The sequence below is a fragment of the Equus asinus genome, chromosome 15 (assembly GCF_041296235.1).
Source record: "Equus asinus isolate D_3611 breed Donkey chromosome 15, EquAss-T2T_v2, whole genome shotgun sequence".
NCBI lineage: Eukaryota > Metazoa > Chordata > Mammalia > Perissodactyla > Equidae > Equus > Equus asinus.
Window position 1 is genome coordinate 35,199,208 of NC_091804.1, and position 23,514 is coordinate 35,222,721.

Below are 23,514 nucleotides of genomic sequence, written 5' to 3' on the forward strand. Positions count from 1 at the left end.
TTAAATCATATTGCTTAGTGAAAGAATCCAGTCAGTAAAGGCTTCAGACTCTATCATTCCAACTATACGACATCCAGAAATGACAAAACTAAAGGGAGTGTAAAAGAGAAGTGATTGCCAAGGGTTGGGGTGAGGGGAGGGGGTGAGAGCTGACTAGCTGATGCACAGGGGTTTCAGGACAGTGAAATTGTTCTGTATGATACTGTAATGGTAGATATCTGATATTATGCATTTGTCAAAATCCATAGAACTGTGCAACAAAAAGAATGAATCCTAATGTCAATGATGGACTTTACTTAATAGTGTATCAATATTGGTTCATCAATTCTAACTCACGTACTACACTAATGTAAGATGTTAATAGTGAAACTGTGGGTGGGGAGAGATTGGGTATATGAGAACTCTCTGCAATATCTGGTTAATATTTTTGTAAATCTAAAACTGCTCTAAAAAATAAAGTCTATTAATTAAAAAAAAGATTCATTACGGAATCTAAGACTAAGTATCACCTCTTTCAGAAAGGTTTTCCTGTTCTCTCACCACACTCCCAAGACGGGTTAGGTGCCCTTCTCCCAGGCTCCCACAATACCCTGGGCATACATATTCTTGTGGCTGCCACATTGTATTTTAATATCTCTTTGTATCTCTGTCAGTTAATAGCAGTGGTTTGCCAACCCCTGGACTAGAATGCAGAGATGGTGAAAGCAGCTAATCCATTAGCAGGCACCCAGGGACGCCTGGCAATGGGCACGTCTGATCTCTCAATGCACTGATGAGGTCATTTATGGTGTAATTACCATGAGCACTCTGACCCACCAGGCTATGTTCCAGATGGGGGCATAAGGCACAGCCATACCACATTAAGGCTCATTTCAACCTGAGCAGTCCCTGGATTAGTGACCTTTGGTTTGCCAAAGATGGATCCCCGTGGGAAAGCTTCCGCACTGGGAAACTTTTCCAGGGTTCAAATCCTGTAGTGACGATGTCAAATCTATATTGTTTATATTACACAACACTCCCTTTCAATCTTGCTCATGTTAAAGGTGTTGTAGTACGGGGGTCACTGGCACAAATGCCCATATGACAGATGACATAAATGAGGAAAGCAAACTCAGGTCAGGCGGGACCCTGGCACTTTGAAAAGCTGATGCCTGATCTAGAGTGGGCAGCCACTCCTTGGCTTCAGCCAATCACTGCCACACAGAAGTGTGGACACAGTGCTGCCAGACAAGGCAGAGACGCAGATTTCTGTTCAGACAGAAATCTCTCAGACTTTAAAAAATGTTGGCAACTAACACAAACAGTTTAGAAATACTGGAGCAGGCACATTGGGAGGATAAGGAATCATCCAATTGCACTGGGGTTTTATGACAGAGGAGAAATAGCAAAGAAAGGTGAAGGGTAAGGGCAGCTTTTGCAAAACCTTGATTGTCACACTCAAGGAGCTGACCAATTGTCTTCTAGGTCACCAAAGGATTTAAGCAAGAAAGGGACACTATTAGAATGGCATTTTTAAAAGATCACTTTGGCAGTTGATGGGGGCAGGGCGAGAATAGGGTGATGAGTTACAAGTCCATCATTAAGCTAAGGGTAAAGGAGAGATGACAAAGGCCTACTTACTTTGTTCTCCTACCAGACTGTAAACTCCAAGACAGCAGAGCCCGTCTGTCTCGCACTTGCTGTGTCTCCAGCACTAAGCATAAAGCCTACTCAGTAAATATTTGTAGAAAGAATGAATGAAAGGAAAGGAGTGGAGGTGAGAGGCATTTTGCAGAACCGGGTTTAAGAGTCAGCGGCCTGGGGAGGAGGTGAACGCCGATCATGGCGAGAGCAGTCACGGTGGTGGGGCCGTGGAGGGTTTCCTTCTCTGAAGCTCCCTCTAAGAGCCCTGGGAAGGGGGGATCTCCATGAAGAGATCCTAGATACAGGCTTTGTGAAAGACCTGCGCAGGTTCGATTCCGGCACTTCACGTGGCCTTTTCAATCCACAAAAGGAGGAAGGACTGAAGGGAGGACTAAGCGAAAATTCAGGGATGAACAATTTCGGTGCTTCCGCGGGTCCACTATTCCCGTAGCACTCAGCATCAGGGGACAGACCTCAACCGCCGACCCCCATGACGACTGCTCTCTGGATGGGGTGGGAACCGATGACCTCGGAGTCTCCAGGCCTGGCCCTGGCGAGTTCCGAGAGCGGGCATCACCCGAGCCTCAGGCCCGCCCAACCCCAAACCTCGCCCGGTCCTCTTCGTTCCCACACACTCCATTTCTCGACACCCCCAGCTCCGCCCCCTCACCGCCCACCTCCTCCTTCCGCTCCCCGCCCCCACTTCCGTCCCCCTCGCCCGCCCCCTCCCCGCTCCCTCCCCGCTCCCTCCCCGCTCCCCCTCCTAGCCAGGACCCCCACCCTCCCCCGCGCGCCGCAGCTCGGCTCCCCGCTCTGCTTCCTCCTCCCTCGGCCAGCGCCCCTCTCGGGCAGCCGGGGCAACCCCGTGCTCCGCTCGCCCAATGAGGAGGCGGCGCAGGGGCGGGGCGGGGCTCGGGCCGGAGCGGAAGTAGCGACCGGAGCGGAAGTGGAGCTGCCGCCACCGCCGCCGCCGATTCCGGAGCCGCGGGAGCTGCTGCTGCCGCCGCCCCTGTAGCCGCCGCCGCCGCCTGAGGAGTGGGCCTGGGAAGGAAGCGGTCACCGCCCTCGGAGCTCCTCTCGCCAGGTCTTCGCCCCTTGCAGTCCTCCCACGGTGAGTGCGGCGCGGGGGCCTCCCGGGGCCCCCTGGGGCCCCAGCCCCAAGCTCCCCCGGGCCGCGGCGGCGGCGAATGCGACCCCGCGGGTGGGCCCCTGGATAGGGGCTCGCGGCCTCCTCCGCCCCGCGCCGCCGCCTGTGGCGGGCCCGGCCTCGCCGCGGCCCCTCCCTGTTTCCGGGGCCGGGCCCTTCGCTCTCAGAGAGGCCCGGGCCGCCCTCGCCGCCTGCGTCTGCCCGGCGGGCGGGTGCCGGCGGCTCCTCTCTGGGCCGGAAGGGACATCGGGCCGCGGGCCCCCGCCGCTCCCTCACGACCCAGCTTCGATCCCCGCGCGACCCCTCCCTGCGCCTCGGGCGGCGAGAGCCCACCTTTTCAGCCCTGTGACCCGTGCTCCTGCCTTTCCGGTTTCCAGAAATTGAAATTTAACCGAATGCGGGCGAGTTCTCGAGCCCCAGGGCCCCTGCTTGACCCCCGGGAGATGGCTAAGGGGTTTAACCTTGGGAGAACCCCTTCCCACTTTGCAGTAAAGCCATTTCATCATCGTTCGCTGGTTTTGGAGCCTGGCAGGACCCGAGATCCCCTGAGAAGCACAGGTTGAGGTTTGAATCAAGCTAATGGATTTCTTGGAACCGATTACTGAGTCAGGCCGGATCCCCAGGAAAAAAATGTCAGAGGCTGAGAATCGGAGTATTTTCCCACGGTATTTACCGTCATTGAGAGCCAGAGTCTTTTGTGTTCTCGCCCCAAATTCCCCCATACAGTGTGTTAGTACATTTTTAGAACTGAAATTTGCCTAGTGGCCTCCCTGGTGATGGGGAAGGGGGTGGGAGTGATCTGGGCCCCTTTTCTTCAGAAGATGAGTACATCTTTGTCTTTTGCAAATGGAGAACTGGCATGTAATGGGATTTTCAAAGGCGGCAGTATTGATAAGATAGTTTGCCAGCCTTTTGTAAAAATGCACGTCTCTTGTCCTTGACTTCACTGCTTTTCTCTTTGCTAAGGCTAGATAGCATCAGGCTCTGATTTTACTTGCCCTGTGTGGGAGATGGAATTTGGCAAGATGATGTTATGAACGTATAAAATCAGGCGGCCGCAGGAGCCAAAACAGAAAGATGAAGCACTTAAAAGAATATGAAAATTGTCTGCATTTCTCACTCCATCTCATTTGTTCACATGAAACCACACACATATGCAATTTATAGCACTGGACACGTGGCTACTCAGCTTTTTGCATTTTCCAGTTAGAAATTGATATGTATAGATATTAGTTAGTTCTTAGTGATTTTCTTCTTGACTGCTTCCAGTGCACCCCATTTTGTATTTAGAACTGTATCTTAGTTATCTGAGCCCTCATTTTTCTTGGATCTGTGTCTTTAACATCACACAGGATGTTGAGGGTAAAACTGTCAATTTTATTGGACCCAAGTTAGAATTTTACTGCGGTTTTCAAAATGGAAGGCTAGTAATCCAGTAGCAACTGCTGAATTATTTTCGTAGCCTCTCCTGTCTATGAGATGAGGAACCATTCACCCATCTCACAGATGAAGTCTTTGTGAGAAGTGAGGTGATTTGGCCTGGATCACTCACCTGGTTTTCAGATTGGATATCCTCATTCATCAGTAGCACATATTTATGGACTGTCAGCCTCTGGAGTATGGCTCCTACCCTATAATCTTCTGTGCGTTTCCCATCATGCAGTGCTTGTGTTACGTTGAAGCCATTTTAGAATTGGAGCTCTATGGATCAGGGAGGCAGCCTCCATAAAACCGGGCTGAGCAAATTCCCATGATGCTAGTTCCTGAGGCAGAGTCTCCAGAGATTTGGGCCACTGCAAAAAGTGCATTTTGCCCTTTTGGCTGTGGATATAGAAGCAGAAAGAGCACTGGGCCTGGAGTCAGATAAATTTGATTCAGGTCTTACCTGCAGCATTTTCTAGCTGTGTGGTCTTCAGCGTGCTGCTTAATCTCTGGTTCTGGGTTTCTCTCTCCACAATTGTCATGAGGCCTTTTTACAAACTGTCAGTTGTTAAATTTAAGCTTTTGGTTTTGTTTTTTGATCACAGAGTTCACTATTAATGGCTTTCTTTTGTTCTCTAGTTGCATTTTGATGAGACCCAACCCTACTTTGTATACATGTTGCTTTCAAAAAATAATATTATAATTTTTTTTTTGAAGATTGGCACCTGATCTAACAACCGTTGCCAATCTTGTTTTTTTTTTTCTGCTTTTTCTCTCCAAATTCCCCCAGTACATAGTTGTATATTTTAGTTGTGGGTCCTTCTAGTTGTGGCATGTGGGACGCTGCCTCAGCATGGCCTAATGAGCCGTGCCATGTCCACGCCTATGATCCGAACCTGCGAAACCCTGGGCTGCCGAAGCGGAGCACGTGAACTTAACTACTCGGCCATGGGGCCAGCCCCCTATGATAGAATTTTATTTTGTGTGTATCATCTCCAGTCTTTCTGAGTACAATTTCTCATCTGTAGAATGCAAATGGTAATAGTCTTTGATGTGTTATTGGGACAAACTCAATAATTAAAATTAAAATCTGGGATATAGTAGGCGTGTAATACATGTTATTTGATCATATTCATGAATGTGCACATATATGGGTTAGACATGCATATATGCTCTGTAGCATAGACACAGAGAAAGTCCATTCATTTGTGGTTTGTTCACCAACTGATGAGGTAGCATCAAACAATTAGTCTATAATAATAATAGCTCCCACTTACATTGCCTGTTATGTGCTAAGCTTTGTTCTCAGCACTTTACACATATTAACTAAAGCTGCATGAAAACCAATGCTAGGTAAGTGCTGTTAGCCCTGTTTTACAGATGAGGAAACTGAGGCACAGAGAAGTTAACTGATTATCCTAGGGGCATACACACACACACACGCACACACACACACTCACACACACTCACACACTCACACGGCACAAGATAAGTGCTAGAGCCAGGAATCCGACCTAGGCAGTCTGGCGCTAATGATTTCTACTCCTGGTGGAACAATACAAGGCTGTCTTTCTTGTGAGCGCATTTAGTCCGTCATTTTTCTTTGCATGTATCTTAGTAAATGTATTTGAACAGGAATTTTAGCTATTTTTGAAAATGGATATAGTGACATTTATGGAGGGGAATATATTCATTCTGGCCTTTAGGGATGATACTGCTGGTTCACGTCAGGAAGCAAGCTTGTGAAGAACCCAGATTTTCTAGTATTTTCTTCATACTAGGGAGAAGGTTCATCAGTTACTTTGTGGCACACTGATTTATCCAATTCTAAATTCTTCATCTAATAGAATTTGGTCAAGACTGCTATCATTAATTATTACGAAACTGTTTTTTCTGTAGATTTTTAAATTTTCCATATTTTGTTGGGGAGGAGGAGATGAGAGAATATATCTACGTAAGTAGAGAGAAAATTCTAAATTATAACGTCCTCTTATGCTCCATGCTCTTTCAGTACCATCAAACTAAGCAATTTTCCTTTAAATGAGGGTACCTTTAGAGAATGAACTAAAATTTACTTGGAAAGAACTTTAAGTTCCTGCATTCATACGTTTTTCTAGGGGGAGGTGGCAGTTCACTGTAGCTAAGGGGCAAGAAATTAGTTGTATAATGGCAACTGTTAACCTTTAGAACCATCTTGGTCTCTACACGAATATGATCCTAGTAGTGACCTACACGTCATGGTGGAGAAACTAACAGTCAGAGCTGGATTTGGAGGGAATTTTTCTAAGGGAGCAAAAAATAGACTAAAGTACTTCCCATTTTGTGATGTGTATGCTAAAAGCCGGTTGTCTTACTGCTTTCTCTGCTAAAAGATCTTCTGCTATAGGCACAGTTACATGTTTCTAATACTTAAAATGAGATGCAATTGATTGGTGGCGTCGAGAACAAGTCATTCCCAGCAAGCCGTAGGTTAGTGAGATGACTTCTTTAAATCTGGCCAAACCTCTGTTATGTAAGTTTTTTCCTGTATTGGTTAGTTGATTTCATTGTTTTCCCTATGAAACCCAACAATGAAAGTTATTTCTGAATGGCCTTGACCAGGACGGAGATTGGAGGCAACAATAAAGTAGGTGTGAGCCCTGGCCATTGGTACCGTGTGCCTGCAAACCTTTCCGTAAAGCTTGTTTGACAGTCTGGTGAGCTTTTGGCATATGCTGTTTTTAACTGCTTAATTTGATTTTGATTTTTAAAGCTAGATAAATTAAGGCCAATTCTCAAACCTCACTGTAATGACTTTGTATGGTTCTTTGAAAAATTGTCTATTCCAGCTTTTCCTTGAGTAAGCATTGAGGATCATAATTGATCTTTAGGAGATAGTGCTGTACAGAGGAAGGAGCATGTACTAGACGCAGCTGTGACCTTTGGCAAGTTACTCTTGGCATCTGTGAAAGGGGACAATGACACCTACCTCATAGGATTCTGAGGATTAAATGAGTAGTTATAAACCCCTAAGTGCTTTGCACATTTAGGCAGACCATAATTGATGGATTTTTTGGTTGCTCTTATTTACTAAACCAATTAGCAGGTATAGCTTTTTGTATAGCTAACTGATTGGACTTTTGAATAGAGGAGATGGATGAAAAGTATTCTAAGGGCTCGTTGAAGCTCAGTTTCAATCTATAAATATAACAATTAGTAGCTGAGAAACATTAGTCAAAACGTGTAACTTTGTGTCCTGATGAGCTGAGATGGCTCTTTTCAAAAAGTAGTCTATGGCAGAGTGTAAATATTGTCTATTTTATAGGTTAGATGTAGTCTGCTTACGTCTGTCCACATAGGGAAAGCAGCCTTGTTCACTTCCTTTAAAAGTGCATCAATTGATCAGTTTGCTATTCAGTGTGGCAGGTGTTGTGCTACACGTTGGGTGCCCAAAGATACAAATCTGGGTTCCTACCTGAAGCTCAGTTCAGTGTGGGAGCCAGAAAAGACATTTTCAGTGAACTGTGGTGAGTGCTATCTTAGAGATAGGCATATTAAGTTAACATGTGCCTTTTTAAAAAAGTCTTTAAACAGAGCCGCCTGGGTTTAAAAGAAATGAGGTGTGTAGTAAGTGTCCCTTCACTGCTGACCATTTGTTTATTAGACTTTTTTAAAGTATCATCTTAGGATGTATCTTTCTTTGTTTTTGTTTTTTTTGTAGGGAAGGATTCGCCCTGAGCTGACATCTGTTGCCTGTCTTCCTTTTTCCCCCCAAAGCCCCCCAGTACACGGTTGTAGATCCTAGTTGTAAGTCCTTTAGTTCTTCTGTGTGAGCTGCTGCCACAGTGTGTCACCTGACAGAGGAGAGGTGTGGTTCTGCACCCGGGAGCTGAACCCAGGCCACTGAAGTGGTGTGAGTGCCAAACCTTAACCACTAGACTATCAGGGCTGGCCCTTTTTGTTAGACTTTTGTGTGGAATATACTGTGGCTGCCGTTTGAGTGCTTACAGTGTGCAGAGACTGCTAAATGTTTTGCATCATGAATTAATTACTCCTTTCAAGAACCCTCCTAAGTAGATTTGTCTATTTTATGCATGAGAAAACAGACCCTCAGAGCAAACAGACTCTCAGAGGTCAGGTAACCTGTGGAGTTGGTGTGTGGTACTGGTGAATTGGACTGGGTCACTTCCATTATGTTGGTGGGCCGAAAGCCTTTGAACCCTATTCACAAGATCGACCAGTTGGGCTGTCTTTATGGATGAGAATTAGCATGTTGTCTTTTTGGATTGATCACTTAAAGCCAAGAGATCGATTTATTGTCATATCTTCTGTTGATGCACATTGTGTGACCTTGGGCGTATCACTTGACACCTCCATTGTTTTAGGTTTAATTTTGGCTAACAGGACATAATTAGCAATGATATTCAACAACTGATAGGGAAGAGGGAAGGAATTTTGGAATAGAAGTGCAGTTTCCCCCACAGTTCCATGATCTCTGCACATAACTGCTAATGACTTTGTATTTCAGACAGGCTGTGTTTCATTTTCGAACAAAGAGCCTGCAAGTGTTTGAATGGAGTTAAATTTATTACCGGCCTCTGAATTTTGTGTGTAGAATGGTGCACAGACATTTCTGGAGTGGGTGTTTTTCAGTGAGTAGTTTTCTTTAAGAGCCAGGAGTACTTAACTTTTTCTGGGTGACGCCCACTAACCACCTGGACTAACAGACTTTCTCAGTCTCTTCTGCAGGAGCTTGGCATCTGTTTTTCCTTTGGCAGAGTGACTCTAGAACTGGAACTTTGACTTCATGGTGCTGCAGCTGCTCCATCTGGAATGGTACCTTTCTAAATGCTATTCAGAATTTACTGTCAATTCCTTACCCCATGGAAACTTTTGAGCCTTGATTTTTAAGATGCTCCTGTTAGTTTCCTCATTCCAGGTTGATAACTGTTCTCATTTCTTTATCTCCCTTGGCCTTTGAAATCTGTTTCATCTAGAAAAACACACATGCACTTCAGTCATCCATCCATGTTTCCAGTCCCTACCTGGAGTTCCCTTTTTCTTTCCTATGCAGAACCCCACCAACCCGTAAATCCAGTCAGGACCCAGCCTCTTTAAACCTGTTCCCTCTGATTCTAGCTGGTTGCTTCTCCAAGGAAGCTTTGTAACCTTTAAATATGTGCTGTCTTCTCATGCTCTAGCCATGGGAGTGTAAGCTCTCTGAGGGGAGCATCACACTATTCTACTTGTATTTCTTTTGAACTCCCCTCAGTGAATAATCAAGAGTTCTTGGAAAGACTGGTAGTTTTTTCATTTGCAGTTATGCAGCACACATTGGATTATATACATTATGTTTTTGTGCAGTGGTTTAAGAGTAAGAATATTTGCCTATTGAGGCTTTACTCTGATCAGCACTGTCAATCTAGGCATTTTATTTACATCAACTTATTTCATAGCTGTTAAGGTCTCCTTTTAACATTTGAGGAAACTGAGAGTCAGAGAGGTTGTTTTAAGAATCACCTAATTTCTCTTTAGCAGCCCAGATTTGTTGTATGTAGGGCTTTCCTAAGAACAGATCCCACTCATGCATGTTTCATATTAGAGCTTCACTCATCTGGGTACGTGATAATGGAGTTATCATGTTTTAAATTTCTAACAAATTATTAAACTCAAAAGTTCAGTATTTTAGAATTGAGCATGTTCTTTTCCTTGAAATCAAAACATAGCTGAAAGTTAATACTTCAGAAGGCTACAGCTGTCATTTTCAACTCTTCCTTTGCAATGCTTTTTTAAAAAAAACTGTGGATTAGCAATGGATATTTGTTTTTATTTTTATTTTTTCCTTTTTATCCTTGGATGTCTGCTTCTGCCACTGGGAAGTGACCTCTCAGTATTCTGCCCTGGCTGGAAAAAATACCTCTTAGGCAAAGAATTGTGGTAGAGGGGCTGGGCTGGTTCATAGATACTCTTGTTTGAGCATTTACTGTCTGATTTAGGGTTTCATTTATTTGAAGGAAACCCTGTTGTTTTATGGACACCTTTAGAATTATTCTTCATAATATTCTTTGACGGATATTTTACAAAAATGAAATACTGTTGTGCATCTTTTCCTCCGTCCCCCATTATTTCTTTAACAAATCTGTGACATTAAATCCCTTCTTTTGATGGCCATGCAATTTTGTACTGTCTGTCTCTCTTTTTAACCACTCCCCTGTTGTATGTCTGGATTGTTTCCATTTTTTCACTAAGCAGTTGCTGATTTAATCAGTAAATGCAGTCCTCTGACTTGCTGCATCTAGTGACTAAGAACAGATCCAGAGCCATCGTCATCATGTGGCTGTGCCTGAGAACTGTTCTGAAGTCTGTTGGTGTCTTCCTGAGCTGTGCCCAGCACAAGGGAATCTCTTTGCCCACTGCAGGGTTAGACCTCTTGAGGCCTCTGATAAACTTGTCTGCTCTGGTATCTTGACTCTGTGCTGTTAATGCTAGGCCTGGTGATGAGACGGCAGTCTTTTAAGGCTTTTTAGGAGGTAAATAAAGTCTCTCTTACTGATGTTTTTCTTGGTAGGACCTTGGTTCAAAATCTCAGAAGAAAAGTAGGTCCTGATTATAAACCATCACTACTTGGCATCTCTAGAAAATTCAGTTAGAAACTAATGAATATTTATGTGTGTGTCCATTTTGAGAACCTTGAGGGTGGAGTCTTATCTAGGAGTGTTGACATTATAACATATTCGCTTCCTGGACAAGATTAATCTAGACTTCTTTTCCTTCTCACGGGTTGTATATTAAAAAAATCCAAGCTCACATTTTGTGGGCTAAAACAGTGATGTGTAGGGATTGTGAGAGAAATAATAGTACTTCAAATTGTTTTGCACTACGTATTTTTAAAGAAAGATTTCCACATTTCCTGTTCTTTAATTCCCTGCCCCTCATCTTCACAGCACCTCTGTTTGAGTATTAGTTTTGTGCCTGGCAGTTTTAGGCATTAAATGAGAAGCAAATGTGAAGCTTTCCTGTGAGGATGTACATGGGTGAAACTTTGTAAATGGTACAGTACTGAAATGGTACAGTAAATGGTACAGAACATATAGAACATAGGCGTAGAGAAGCCCTGTGTTGTGTAATAGGCTCCAAGTGTATTTGGGTTCGTAGGCAGGGTCGATCAGTGGGGGCTGGGCTCAACAGGGAAGGCTTTCTAGCTCTAGATGGATGGATAGAGTTTGCATAGGTGGGGCATAAATAGAGCATTCTAGATGATGGGAATTACAGAAGCAATTTCAGGCATGTTTGACCAAGGCATTTATAGGGTATTCGGTGATGTCCCGTCTGGGAGAAGGATACTTGTTGGAGAATAGTGGATGAGAAAGCCTTACAGGTATGGAGGAGCCAAATTATGAAGAACTTTGAAAGCATGGTAGAGTTTAGATTTGATGGAGTAGCCAAAAGAGAGTCATTGAAAGTTAGGAAAGGAGAAGGCATGATTGAGAGTAGTTCTGAAGTAGGGTGCAGAAGGAAAAGGAACGAGGTCCAGATGTAATGAGGATTTAATGTGCTTGTGAAGAATAGGTGCTTTGAATTATTTGAGAAGAGAGAACTCTAGCAAATTCGCAGTCTTATTGTTCTTTGGTTTGGGGGTCTGTTTGTTCAGCAGATGTTTGTTCATATCAGTGGTGTGCAGGGTGCTGGGGGACATGCCCTAAAGTAGTATTGGTGTAGTCAGGGACTTAAGGGTTATGTCCAAGAATTTTAGCACTGAAGAAATGTGATTAGAAATTGAGAGGTATAGATGAAATGCTTGTGAGAATATTTTCAGCTTAGAGCAGTGCTGTCCAATAGCAATAGAATGTGATCCACATGTAATTTAAAATTTTCTGTAGCTACATTTAAGAATTAGAAAAAAAAAGTGAAGTTAATTTTAGTAATTTAAAAAATTTAACTCCTTATATCCAAAATATTACGATTTCTACATGCTGCTAGTGGCTTTCACATTAGACAGCTCAGGCTTAGCAACTTAACAGAGGCTTCATGGGGGGATGGCATCTGAGTTGTGCTCTGAAGAATTCTGTATGCAGGTAGCTGGGAAAGGACATTGACATTGCAGGCAGAGGGAGTGGCTTGGTGAGCACAGACAGGGAGCCAGAAAAGCACACTTTGTATTTAAGGCTGTTTTGGCAGAAGCGCATACCGCGTGGAAGGCATGCATTGGGAAAAGTCTGGAAAGATAGGTTGGAAGGCCTTCCCTGACACAGGAGGAAATCTGACTCTACTCTTGGTAGTAGGGAACTTCATAGAATTTTGAGCAGGAAGTGACTTGATTAGAGTTTTGAGAATGGGTCTGGTAGCAAAGACATGAAGGGGGCTAAAGACAATGAGAGACTGACAGCAGTGGGACTGGGGAGAGGCTATGGATGGAGGTTTAGTCTAGAAGTAGAAATAGGCACAATTTCATTTCTCCCTTGTCTGCTGCCTTCTTCCAAACTGCTGGGTGTTGTGTAACCCACTTCCTGTTGAAATTGGTCTCACTGCTTCAAAATCCGTGTTATATAAGTCAGAAGTTACATAAGCAGTAGGCATCAGGACATTCGGCCATGGATTTTGTTTGTTGTAAGTTGTTTCTGTGTGTGTAATTAAAATTTTTTAAACAGATGGATGCATGTTTTAAGGCATGCATTCAGTCTTACCACATCACGATAGTTCTCAGTCTCCAGGAGCTCCTGCGGTGATCTCAAAGAAGCTTGAAATAGTTGGACCCAAACCAGAAAGGCCACATTTTATTTTGAGAAATAGGGTGTGTCCATTTGGGAGGTCCCAAGGAGTAGTCAGGATTCTTCGGAGAGGTATGATGTAACTTTTAATGTTTGGAAAGGGGAGAAGAAGTGGGGGTGGGGGGCGTAATTGAGGAGTCTAGTAGGGCCACAGAGTTTCATGGCATCCTTTAGCCGTGCTGAGCCTTTGTGTTTCTCTATTACTTACAATACTGCGTGAGATGGCTTAGCTCTGAATTGGCTTTTGGCCAGTCCTTTATTAATTGGAATCTTTCCTAAGTAGACTTGAACAGGTGCTGTTTTATGAACTTTGAAGTGGGCCACTAACTGACTGCCAGCTTTGAATTAGTCTGCAGACTGGAAAATTTGTGTCTTCATTGAAACTTGGCTTTTCTCTGCTTCTCACTTTTAGGAACAATGAAGTCGAGTTACTTAATGATGGAGATTGTGTCCTGATCTGAAAGAGTTTATGGTCAAGAAAGTTAGATATACTACGAGAGCATGTAATTTTAAGATGATGAGTAGTGTATTTTTGATGTACTTGTCTTAGAGTAGGCTGGGTTCTGTTGTGGTAACGAACAGTCCCAACATGTCAGTGGCTTAACCCGACAAAAGTTAGTGTATTTTTCGCATCACGTGTCCAATGCAGATCTGTAGGATTCTCTGCAGTACACAGTCGCTCTGGGACTCAGGCTACAGAAACCCTGCTGTTTTGTGGCAGCACCATGTAGAACACATGGCTTTCTAGGTGGTTGCTGTAGGAGAAGGGAGCCTGGTGAACCACACATAGGCTTTTCAGTTTCAAGAACTAACCATGTGTCTCCTCCTAAGAGAAGGGGTTTGCTGGGAAATGTAGAAGAGCAAATGGAATATTGCATGAGGATTATCATCTCTCTTATGGTCTCATCCTAGTGATGTGGGTGAAGATGTCAGACAGACCAAGGTGAGACTTGTTTCACGAGTGTAAGCTTAGAATTAGCGAGCCTTATATAGGACATAGCTTTGAATATGATTCAGATAGTATTCAGTAGGAAGAAAAATGGTAGTTCCGCGCTAGAGAACCAGCTCTTTTCTGAATTGTCTAGATTTGGGGTGTGGCTTATCATTGTGCTCCATTTAATAAAACATTTTTATGTGATAGGGCCCTGTCTGTAGAATTTCTCCCTTGAAAATACAAAAATGACTTTTGAGGTAAAACCATTTTGTGAGTAGGGGTTATACCTCCTTTGCTCTTTTAAGATGATTAATCATTTTCAGAGTCTAAAATTGTGATACCATTATATAGTAATGAAAAAATTTGTTTTAAAAATACTGATATTCCTACTACTGTCTAAAGTACTATTATCTTTTTATGCCTTAAGATATTAGTGAGGTTGTACACTGTGGCACAGATGGATATATTGAAATTTAAGCTAACAGCACATAAAACTAACTCTTATCGGTTAATAATTTTTTAGCTACATGTTATCCAAAAATTACTGCACTTTCTATAAGTGATGATTATCGTAGTAGGGAATTGAGTAAAGTGAGGTGAATAATTTAGAGGTATTCTGTTCATTAATCGGTGTATAAAGGGTTTGATAAAGTGATAAACTGAAGTCACTAAGATTTTTGTCTACTTCAGAAAAACTTTCACATGAACTCCATTATGGTTTGAAATTCTGTTGCTGTGCATCTTGTTGAATATGCTTATATCTCGGCAGCTTTTACCATGTACGCAATTAGTGCCTGACTTTTGTCTGTACTAAACTTTTCAAAGCGCCTTCACATAGATTGAGTCCTTTGTTCCTCACAGCGGCCCCATGGAGAGTTATAGTGTTCTTTTCTCCAGTAAGGAAACGGATGCTCTTAGAGGTTAAGCAATATGACCAAGGTCATACCACTTCTAAGTAGCAGAGCTGGTGCTAGAGAGAGCCACATCTGCCTCCCCTTCGTTTGTGCTCTGTCTACAGTGTGTCCTTGTAACAAAGTTAGCAAATTGCAAAAGATAGGAGAAAAATGGCTCCCATTTTTTAGGTACCTCCTGCTTGATGGGCACTGCCAAATACAACATTTAAAGTCATATCTTTTGCTTTAAGATTGATTGAAGCAATTATCACGCTTAAGGTGTTTTTCGCTATGCTATGGGAAAAAAACATTTGGTCAAAACCAGATAATTCTTGAAACAAGTAAAGGACATATATTTAGCATAAGCTCCTAAAGAAATAGTTGCTAAGCAGTCTGTCTGTGTTGAGGGGGCAGATTAGGAAAGTGGAAGAAAACAGAAGCTCTAGAGACAGAGGGACTTGAGTTTGAGTTCTTGCTCTCCCCATCTTCTAGCAGTGTTGCCCTGGGTACATCACTTGCCTTCTCTGAACCTCCATATCTTCACCTCAAAAAAGGGGAAGCAGGGTCAGCCAGGTGGTGTAGCAGTTGAGTTGAGTTCTCACGCTCCGCTTCGGTGGCCCGGGGTTTGCCAGTTCACATCCCAGGCACAGACCCATGCTCCGCTTATCAAACCATGCTGTGGCAGGCGGACCACATATAAAGTAAAGAAAGATGGACACAGATGTTAGCTCAGGGCCAATCTTCCTCAGCAAAAAGAAGAGGATTGGCGGCAGATGTTAGCTCAGGGCTAATCTTCCTCCCAAAAAAAACGTAGTGGGGGGGGATTGTTGTGAATCTATCTACCCTGTAGAACTGTTTGGAAAATTAATTGACCAAAATAATGAAAAGACCTTAGCAAAGCACCTAACCCTATAGGAGCTCGAGGTCAGTATTGTTGAGGGCATTTGAAAGTAGATGTTTCACATTGAGGTCTGTTTCTTTCCCAATGGCTTGGAAGAAGATTCACACCTGCATTTCCTGGGCCTGAAGCCTGACATTTGCTTTCTTTTTCTTTTTCTCCTGCTCTTGTTCTAGGGAATGACCATGGATAAAAGTGAGCTGGTACAGAAAGCCAAACTCGCCGAGCAGGCCGAGCGCTATGATGACATGGCTGCTGCCATGAAGGCAGTCACGGAACAGGGGCACGAGCTCTCCAACGAAGAGAGAAATCTGCTCTCCGTGGCCTACAAGAATGTGGTGGGTGCCCGCCGTTCTTCCTGGCGTGTCATCTCCAGCATCGAACAGAAAACGGAGAGGAACGAGAAGAAGCAGCAGATGGGCAGGGAGTACCGCGAGAAGATAGAGGCGGAACTGCAGGATATCTGCAATGATGTTCTGGTAAGAGGCCAGGCTTTCTGTTTTAGACAATGATTTCTCAGTAGTATTAATTTAATGTACAGATGCAAACTCTCAAACAGCTTATGAGAGAAAAGTGTCTGAATATAGTGGAAAGCTGCAAACCATTTGCAACTAATTTTTAAGCATATGGTGTGATTTTTCTCACCTCTTACTTGATCAGAGGTTGCTCATCACTTATGGGGTATTTTCCTCTCTCTTCAAAAAGACCTGTGAAAAACGGGAACATTTAGTCAACATTCCTCCTTTTCTTTAGAAATTGAGGCCAGATAGGCAGGATTTTAGGTAGATGCAGCCACAGGGAGGCTGTTCTGTGTATTATGCTGAGTGATGATGTCATCTCCATTAGGGAGACAGGAGCAAAAAGCCGGGCTGCCTTTCAGCCTCCCCCAGTTAGGGCCTGCACAGTGTACAGTTCTGTTTTAGTCTGAAAGTTAGCTGCGGCGGTCACTTGGGGCCTGCAGTCCAAAGCCCAGTCCAAGGTGGCATGGGAGCCTCCTCCCCTGTGTTTCCATAAGCCGTAGCTGGATGATGGATTCCTAACTGCCTGCGCTCCGGCCACGGCCTGAGGTTGGATGGGAGGGGTGCGTATCCTAGAGCAATCATGATCATATTGTCTTTCCCTCACATCCTGAGCCCACTGGGAACTTTCTTTTTCTTCCAGGTGAAATCAGGTAAAAATGAACGGTGAGGGCTGCTTTGAAGGGAAAAGGAATTCACACTTGGGGATCTGCTTCCTCCCCTGCTGGCTGCCTCTCCGAATTACTGCCCATGACACCTTTCTTTTGAAAACCAGTACAAAGCTTGTCAGCCGTCAGGCAGTACTCCTCATGCCTAATCCATGAGGAATTACACGCTGTCTGTCTGCAAAGAACATTAAAATGACTCCTGCCCCTTGCCTCTGCTCACTTGGGTTGATTAAATCCCCTCATAGCTAAGCGTTTGCATTGAGCTGCTCTTTTTGTTAGATTGATGGTGTAAGAGTGTCATGGCTAAATTTGTTGCCTGTTGGTAATTTGGGGGTTTGTTAATGATGCACTAATTCCTGAATGTTAGGTACATCTGGTATTCAGATGAAGTATGGCATGCATCCCAAGGGCAAGAAAGTTCCATAATTCCTGAAAATGTAGACCAGCTTTTAAGAGCATCTGAAAGAATGTGAAGAGAAGCGTGGTACTTACTGCCTCTTAACCAGTTTTTCAGGATGCCACATTCTAAAACAACTCTTCGAAAATATTGCTCTGTATACGAAGCTTGGACTCCTTCAGAACTGCTTTTGTTGTAAGCATAAATGTTTAAAGGAATTTATTGTTAATAATAGTATTAGCTACTTTTTGAGTGCTTACTGCGTGCCAGGCAACGTGTTAAGCGCTTTATGTACAGTAGCTCACTTATCCTCATAATTACCCCAGGAGATGGCTGTTAACTTCCCCATTGTTAGCTGAGGAACCCGAGGCCCAGGGTGATGAGGTCATCTGTCCAGGGTCACACAGATAGTAAGAGGCAGAGGAGGGATTTCCACCCAGGTCTGATTGACTCTAAGCCTAGTTGTTGGCAGTTTTGCTCTATTATCACCTTTTTCCTCCCCAAATGGAAAGATTTTTTTTTCTCTAATTACAGAAGTAATATAAGTTCATTGTTTTAAAAAAAAAAAGGGACAAGGCGGAAGAATATAAATAAGAAAGTAAAAATGACTTGTAATCCTATCACCCAGAGAACCATTATCAACATATTGATAAATATCCTTCCAGACTTTTCCCTTACATATTTGTGTGGGTGTACACATAGATATTTCAACATTAAAGTAGGATTCATGTGGTATTTATAATCTGCTTTTTTTTTCCACCCAGCCTTCTTTTGAGAACCTTTCCGAGTTGTCAGTGTAGTTCTGCATCGTCATTTTTAAGGCCTACGTAGCATTTTATTGTATAACTATATTTTAATCAACCCCTTATGGATGGTCAAAGTGATTGTTATTTTAACAGAGGAATACAGACATCTGCTGTTAGGACCTGGGCTAAAAAAACATTTAAAAGCTTTGGATGAAAAATGTTTTTTTAAGTCTTCAAAAAAATTATTTAGAAGTGCTAGTGTATATCTTGAATCTCAAACATAGTTTAACTAAATATTTAATATTTCCAGATTCTTAACAGAGTGTGAATAATTTTTTAGGAGCTGTTGGACAAATATCTTATTCCCAATGCTACACAACCAGAAAGTAAGGTGTTCTACTTGAAAATGAAAGGAGATTACTTTAGATATCTTTCTGAGGTGGCATCTGGAGACAATAAACAAAGTAAGTAACTTTTTTTTTTCTTTAAAGAAATTTGCCCAGTAGTGTACCCAGCCTTCCTTCATAATAATTTTAAGAGTTTTTGCTTTGTTCACCATAGATGTCAACATCACAGTACTCAGAATGTGAAGGACTGCAGCAGTGTGTTGGTCTGTGATAAACAAGGTTGTGGGGGTGACACATTGAAATGTACCTAAGGGGCAAATATGGAGGGCCTTATAAGTCTCATGTGGTAGTCTATGTAAAGGGATCTTTATGTTGAGGACTATTTGGTACCTCTCTTTTTAGAGGTGAACCTTTAAAATGTTTGATAGCCGGAAACCACCATAGTAAATAGTGATGCATTTGTTTTATCACATTCCTGTGTTATTGTGAGGGTGATAATTATAGCTGTGCTTTACTAAGTGCTTACTATGTGCCAAGTATTTTAGACTCTTCATTTATCCCTCCTACAACCCTCTGAGTTTAGGTGGGAGTATGCCCATTTTTCTGATCAGGAAACCAAGGCTCACGGAGGTTTTCACTCACTCCAGGCCACACACCTAATGAATAAGAGTTGGGAATTCACATGTGGGTGTGTTGACTCTAAAGTCCATGATCTTTCCATTAGAACATATTGTTTTCCACTTCTAGCTTCTTAAAGGGTATTTCTTAACTGCTTTAGTAGACTTTGTCATAATTGTCTTTGTTTTCCCTGAGAGTATTTAATACAGTACTTGGCTTAGAATAAACATTGATTGTTAATCAAATGGTGGAGACACTAACCCTTCATTTGATAGGTCATTTGTTCCAGCCCAGTTTGATAAAATAATTTGGTGGTAGATCCAGCGTATGATGCAACCTATGAAAGAACCCAACCTTTAATATTTTTTATCTTTTTTATAGCCACTGTGTCGAACTCCCAGCAGGCTTACCAGGAAGCGTTTGAAATTAGTAAGAAAGAAATGCAGCCCACACACCCGATTCGACTCGGCCTGGCACTCAATTTCTCGGTCTTTTACTATGAGATTCTAAACTCTCCTGAAAAGGCTTGCAGCCTGGCGAAAACGGTGAGAAAGGCCTTTCTGGTTTTCTGATCAGAGTAAAACAGTTCTTGTTCTTTATAATAATCCCCCCCCCTTTTTTTTTTAACCTGAGCATAACTCATTGTCTTGGATTTTTTTGAAGATTTTCTGGGGTAGGAGTATATCTTTTATGAAATAAATACAGACCTATTACTTTTTTATTTCTTCTAACACCTCCTGCTGGTTTTTGTTTTGTTTTTGTTGACTGCTGTTTTTGGGGGGTGGTTGTAGAAAATTCAGAGTGAAGGTAGTTTTTTGTTTCTTGTCAAGCTGTGGGCTGTGGGCCTCTGTTATAAATCGTCATCGTTGTACCAGGATCTGAGGTTGTGGCTATAATAAAAGAAATCAGCCCGTGTTTTATTTGTGTACTCAGTTACTGCCTGTCTTCTTTTGGTAACACAGTTGCCTTTTCTACATATTTCCGTAGTCTTCAACTTGCACACTGTCATTTAAAATTTTTTTAATTTGGAAAAAGTGTGTGAAATGAATTTTCAAAGTTCCATCACATAATTGAATCAGATTTAGTGGTGTGAATTTCTCTTCTCCCTTTATCCCTTTTATGCAGACCTTTTGAGTTTTAGTTTAAAAAAAGAAAGATTACTAGAAATGTCTTTGGTAATTAAAAAATTGTGTGAGTTGGCCTAGAATGATTGTGCTGGGTTCACAGTAATGCCTGTGACTTGCTAGGTTCAGTGAAGTTCTTGTCTAGGAATTTGTTACTGTTGATTGATGCTTTATAAACGTGCATTGCAGTGGTCCCCCCCCTAATCCTTGGGGGATACGTTCCAAGACCCCCAGTGGATGCCTGAAACCACAGAGAGTACCAAACCTTATAGATACTATGTTTTTTCTTATACGTACATATCTATGATAGTTTAATTTATAAATTAGGCACAGTAAGAGATTAACAACAATAACTGATAATAGAAGTTATAACAATATACTGTAATAAGAGTTAACCATAGATCTTAGCAACCTCAGCATACGAATTTTTTTTTAGTTTCCTTATTAAGTTAAGAACTTTCCACCTTTTCGCTTAAAGGAAGCACTTTACAGCTTCTCTTTGGCATATGCAAATTTCCGGCATCACTGCTCTTGTGTTTTGGGGCCATTATTAAGTAAAATAAGCATTACTTGAACACGAGCACTGTGATACCGAGACAGTTGATGTGATAACTGAGACGGTTTCTAAGTGACTAACAGGCAGGGAGCATATACGATGTGGGATCTGCTAGACAAAGGGATGATTCATGTCCCGGGTGGGATGGCATGGGATTATATCATGCTATGCAGAATGGCGCACAATTTAAAACTTAATGAAATGTTTGTTTCTGGAATTTTCCATTTAATATTTTTGGACCCTAGTTGACTGTGGGTAACTGAAACCTCAGAGAGTGAAACTGCAGATGAAGGGTCACTACTATATGTTTGCTGAAACAACAATGTAATAATAGCCTAGATTCCCCAAAGTACTGTACAGGAAGAGAAATGATATTCACTTGTTAGCAGAAAAAAAAATTGGGCTATCTGCAAAGAATCTGTGACTTCTTGGCTAAAGGCTCTTTGTTTTAGGCATTCGATGAAGCGATTGCTGAATTGGATACACTGAATGAAGAGTCTTACAAAGACAGCACCCTGATCATGCAGTTGCTTAGGGACAATCTCACTGTAAGTACGGCGGGTTTCAGTGACTGCTTATGGAGGAGGGTTTGTAGTCCTGTTCACTGGTCACCTACTTAATAATTCACTGTTGCCCAAGACTCGAGGGCACTTGTGTACTCTGTAAGTACAGCTAAATTTTTAAATTGTTATATTGGTTAAAACGACTGCTGAGGTTTTGACCTTTGCAGTCGTCACTGTCTGCAGTAATACAGGAAGAATTCTCACAGTCGAGTGAGAGAAGATGATAGCACCTGGGCCCCCTCCCTGAGTCAGTTTCACCAGCCCTGCTGTGATTGGAGCTCTGTTTCTCTCTTACAGCTGTGGACGTCGGAAAACCAGGGAGATGAAGGAGATGCTGGGGAAGGAGAGAACTAATATCTTTCGTGCTTCGTGATCTGTTCAGTGTCACTCTGTACCCTCCACATATATCCCTTTGTGCGATAAAAAAAAAAAAAAAAAGAATCGTACATCGACTTTCGATTTTTCACAGCCTCAGCCTAGCAAAAATGGTCCATGGGATAAACAGCTGGTATTTGTATCTAAAACTCAGATTGGTCACATAAATGCCACGGCATTCTGAAGTTTTGATTTTGATTAACATTGACAGGATTATGTGTGTTTAATTTTTTTTAAACTGAACACTGTGATTATGGGGTTTTGTAACTTAGCAGAACTCTTACTGGTAGAAAAAATAGACCTGAATTATGTATAACTTTTTGGAAGTTTAATCTGATATCACAATAGTCACTGAAATACAGTTCCATTGTAAAGTTGTACAGAAAGTTATAGAGATTATATTGTGACGCTGGGACTTGCAGTGAGACAGCTGTCATTTGGCATTCGAGTTTCATGGTAAATCACGGTAATTCTGCCTGTTGTTCACGGCTTATAGACCCTTGACCAGTTGGGGTTGTTACCACTCAAAAGTCCCTGGTCGCACATGTCCACAGTGTCTTCCTCTGAGGAAACTCGAAGCCTGAAATTGAAATTCTTTGTGGCGGATAACTGGGTTATGACACCATGAAAAGGTCCAGTGCTCATCCAACACACGTGACTAAAGCCCCTCTCCTACAGCAATATGTTAATGATTTGCAGCTTGTGCTTCAGTAGTGGCATCTGTTTTCCTTGTCCCACGAGCTAAAGAAGAAAAAAAGCCACGTATCTTAGGAATGGCCTTACTGTCCTGGATAATACCTTTAACAATAATGTTCCACAGAGATTGCCTTTCACTTGAGGAGTGCTCAGTCTTTGGGTTCTTCTTAGCTCGGGGCTTTTAAATTTTGAAATCTAAACCTTTCCCACTGTCCTTTTTGACTGTTGACTTTGGTTTTCTCTTCCCTGTTTAAATTTCTGTCCTCCTCCTTCCTTGCATTTTTCTTCTTGAATGCTGTCTTTATTTGTCTTTCGTTCACTGTTTAATCCGATATGGGCAGGGATAGGGGGCCTGGGGGGTGAGGAACTTGGAGAGCACTGTGGTGAGCAGCCTCACTTCCCAGAGTCGAGTAGAGCTTCCAGCACCACAGCTCGGTCTTCCTCCCGTTCTCAGCACAGTTGTTGCTCTTCGGTCATACCAAGATCTGGATCAAAAACGTGTTTTTAAATATCCATGACTTCTCCCTGTATCGCAGCCAGCCCCGACAATGCTTGTTAGTACCTGTCGCCCGATCTCCCAAGTGTCCTCATCCAGCCAAGTTTGCAGCCATGTTTAAACAAGACTGTAACGCAGGGAAGGTGCGTGAGCACTGCAATGGGAGAGTCAGGAATCGCCAGGCCTACCAGTCTCACAGTACCCCCCCTCCCTTTAACATTCCACGTAGCTCTAGTGTCCATCTGTTTGTCCATCTGCTGAAATGAGAAAAGAAACATTCATGCACTGATTTAAAACAAACCAAAAAAAGAGAAAAAAACAAAAAAAATCCCTCTCTCCTTTCTAGCTGAACAAAAACGTGCAGTTAATATTTGGCGCTTGAAAATGCAGTAGTGACTGTGGAACGAGCCTGTGTGTATATCTGGTAGCTCTCTCTTGCTTCATTTCTCCTTACCAGTATTCTGCCTCACGTTAGCTTCTGTGATGGTTATATTGCCTAGCAAGCACACCCGTGGTTGTGAAAATAGTATAGCAAAAAAGAAAAATCCCCAGTTATTGATGTACTAGATTTGTGTATGTCTTTTAAACAGTTCTAGGTTCCACCTTACATGGAATAATCAGGAAAAGTGTAAAAATTCAAAAGTGAAATAAAAAATTTTATCAGTTAGTTGCCTGTGAATTGATGTGTGGCGCCATCTCTCTCGTTACCAGAACTAGCTAACTATTCTGATCACAGTTATTTTTGG

General features: G+C 42.6%; 1 protein-coding gene and 1 long non-coding RNA gene across 5 annotated transcripts in view; one reads left to right on the forward strand and one right to left on the reverse strand.

Moving 5' to 3' along the window:
- LOC139040328 (uncharacterized) overlaps positions 1-2,274 on the reverse strand; it is a 39,424-nt gene extending 37,150 nt beyond the window's left edge. Inside the window, exon 1 of the long non-coding RNA XR_011494652.1 lies at positions 1,621-2,274. This is a non-coding gene — a long non-coding RNA (uncharacterized lncRNA). The remainder of the gene's footprint in view (positions 1-1,620) is intronic.
- Positions 2,275-2,416: 142 nt separating this feature from the next.
- On the forward strand, positions 2,417-23,435 carry YWHAB (tyrosine 3-monooxygenase/tryptophan 5-monooxygenase activation protein beta). Of its 4 annotated transcripts, XM_070485991.1 has the most exons (8): positions 7,898-8,084; positions 8,700-8,823; positions 8,909-9,007; positions 15,841-16,143; positions 18,334-18,457; positions 19,340-19,503; positions 21,091-21,186; positions 21,499-23,435. In XM_070485991.1, the coding sequence occupies exons 3-8, from the start codon at positions 9,005-9,007 to the stop codon at positions 21,553-21,555; spliced, it is 747 nt and encodes a 248-aa protein (XP_070342092.1). In that variant the 5' UTR covers positions 7,898-8,084; positions 8,700-8,823; positions 8,909-9,004; the 3' UTR covers positions 21,556-23,435. The 4 variants fall into 4 exon arrangements, with proteins under 4 accessions (XP_044604117.1, XP_070342092.1, XP_014715337.1 ...); XM_044748182.2 differs by lacking the exons at positions 7,898-8,084; positions 8,700-8,823; positions 8,909-9,007 and adding an exon at positions 2,417-2,734; XM_014859851.3 differs by lacking the exons at positions 7,898-8,084; positions 8,700-8,823 and having other exon boundaries at positions 8,904-9,007.
- Positions 23,436-23,514: the final 79 nt, after the last annotated feature.

Bases quoted from the DNA above. Each gene is read 5' to 3' on its own strand.
- YWHAB (XM_070485991.1), top strand. The intron at 18,458-19,339 runs GTAAGTAACTTT...TCTTTTTTATAG, and splicing joins ATCTGGAGACAATAAACAAA to CCACTGTGTCGAACTCCCAG. The intron at 21,187-21,498 runs GTAAGTACGGCG...TCTCTCTTACAG, and splicing joins TGCTTAGGGACAATCTCACT to CTGTGGACGTCGGAAAACCA.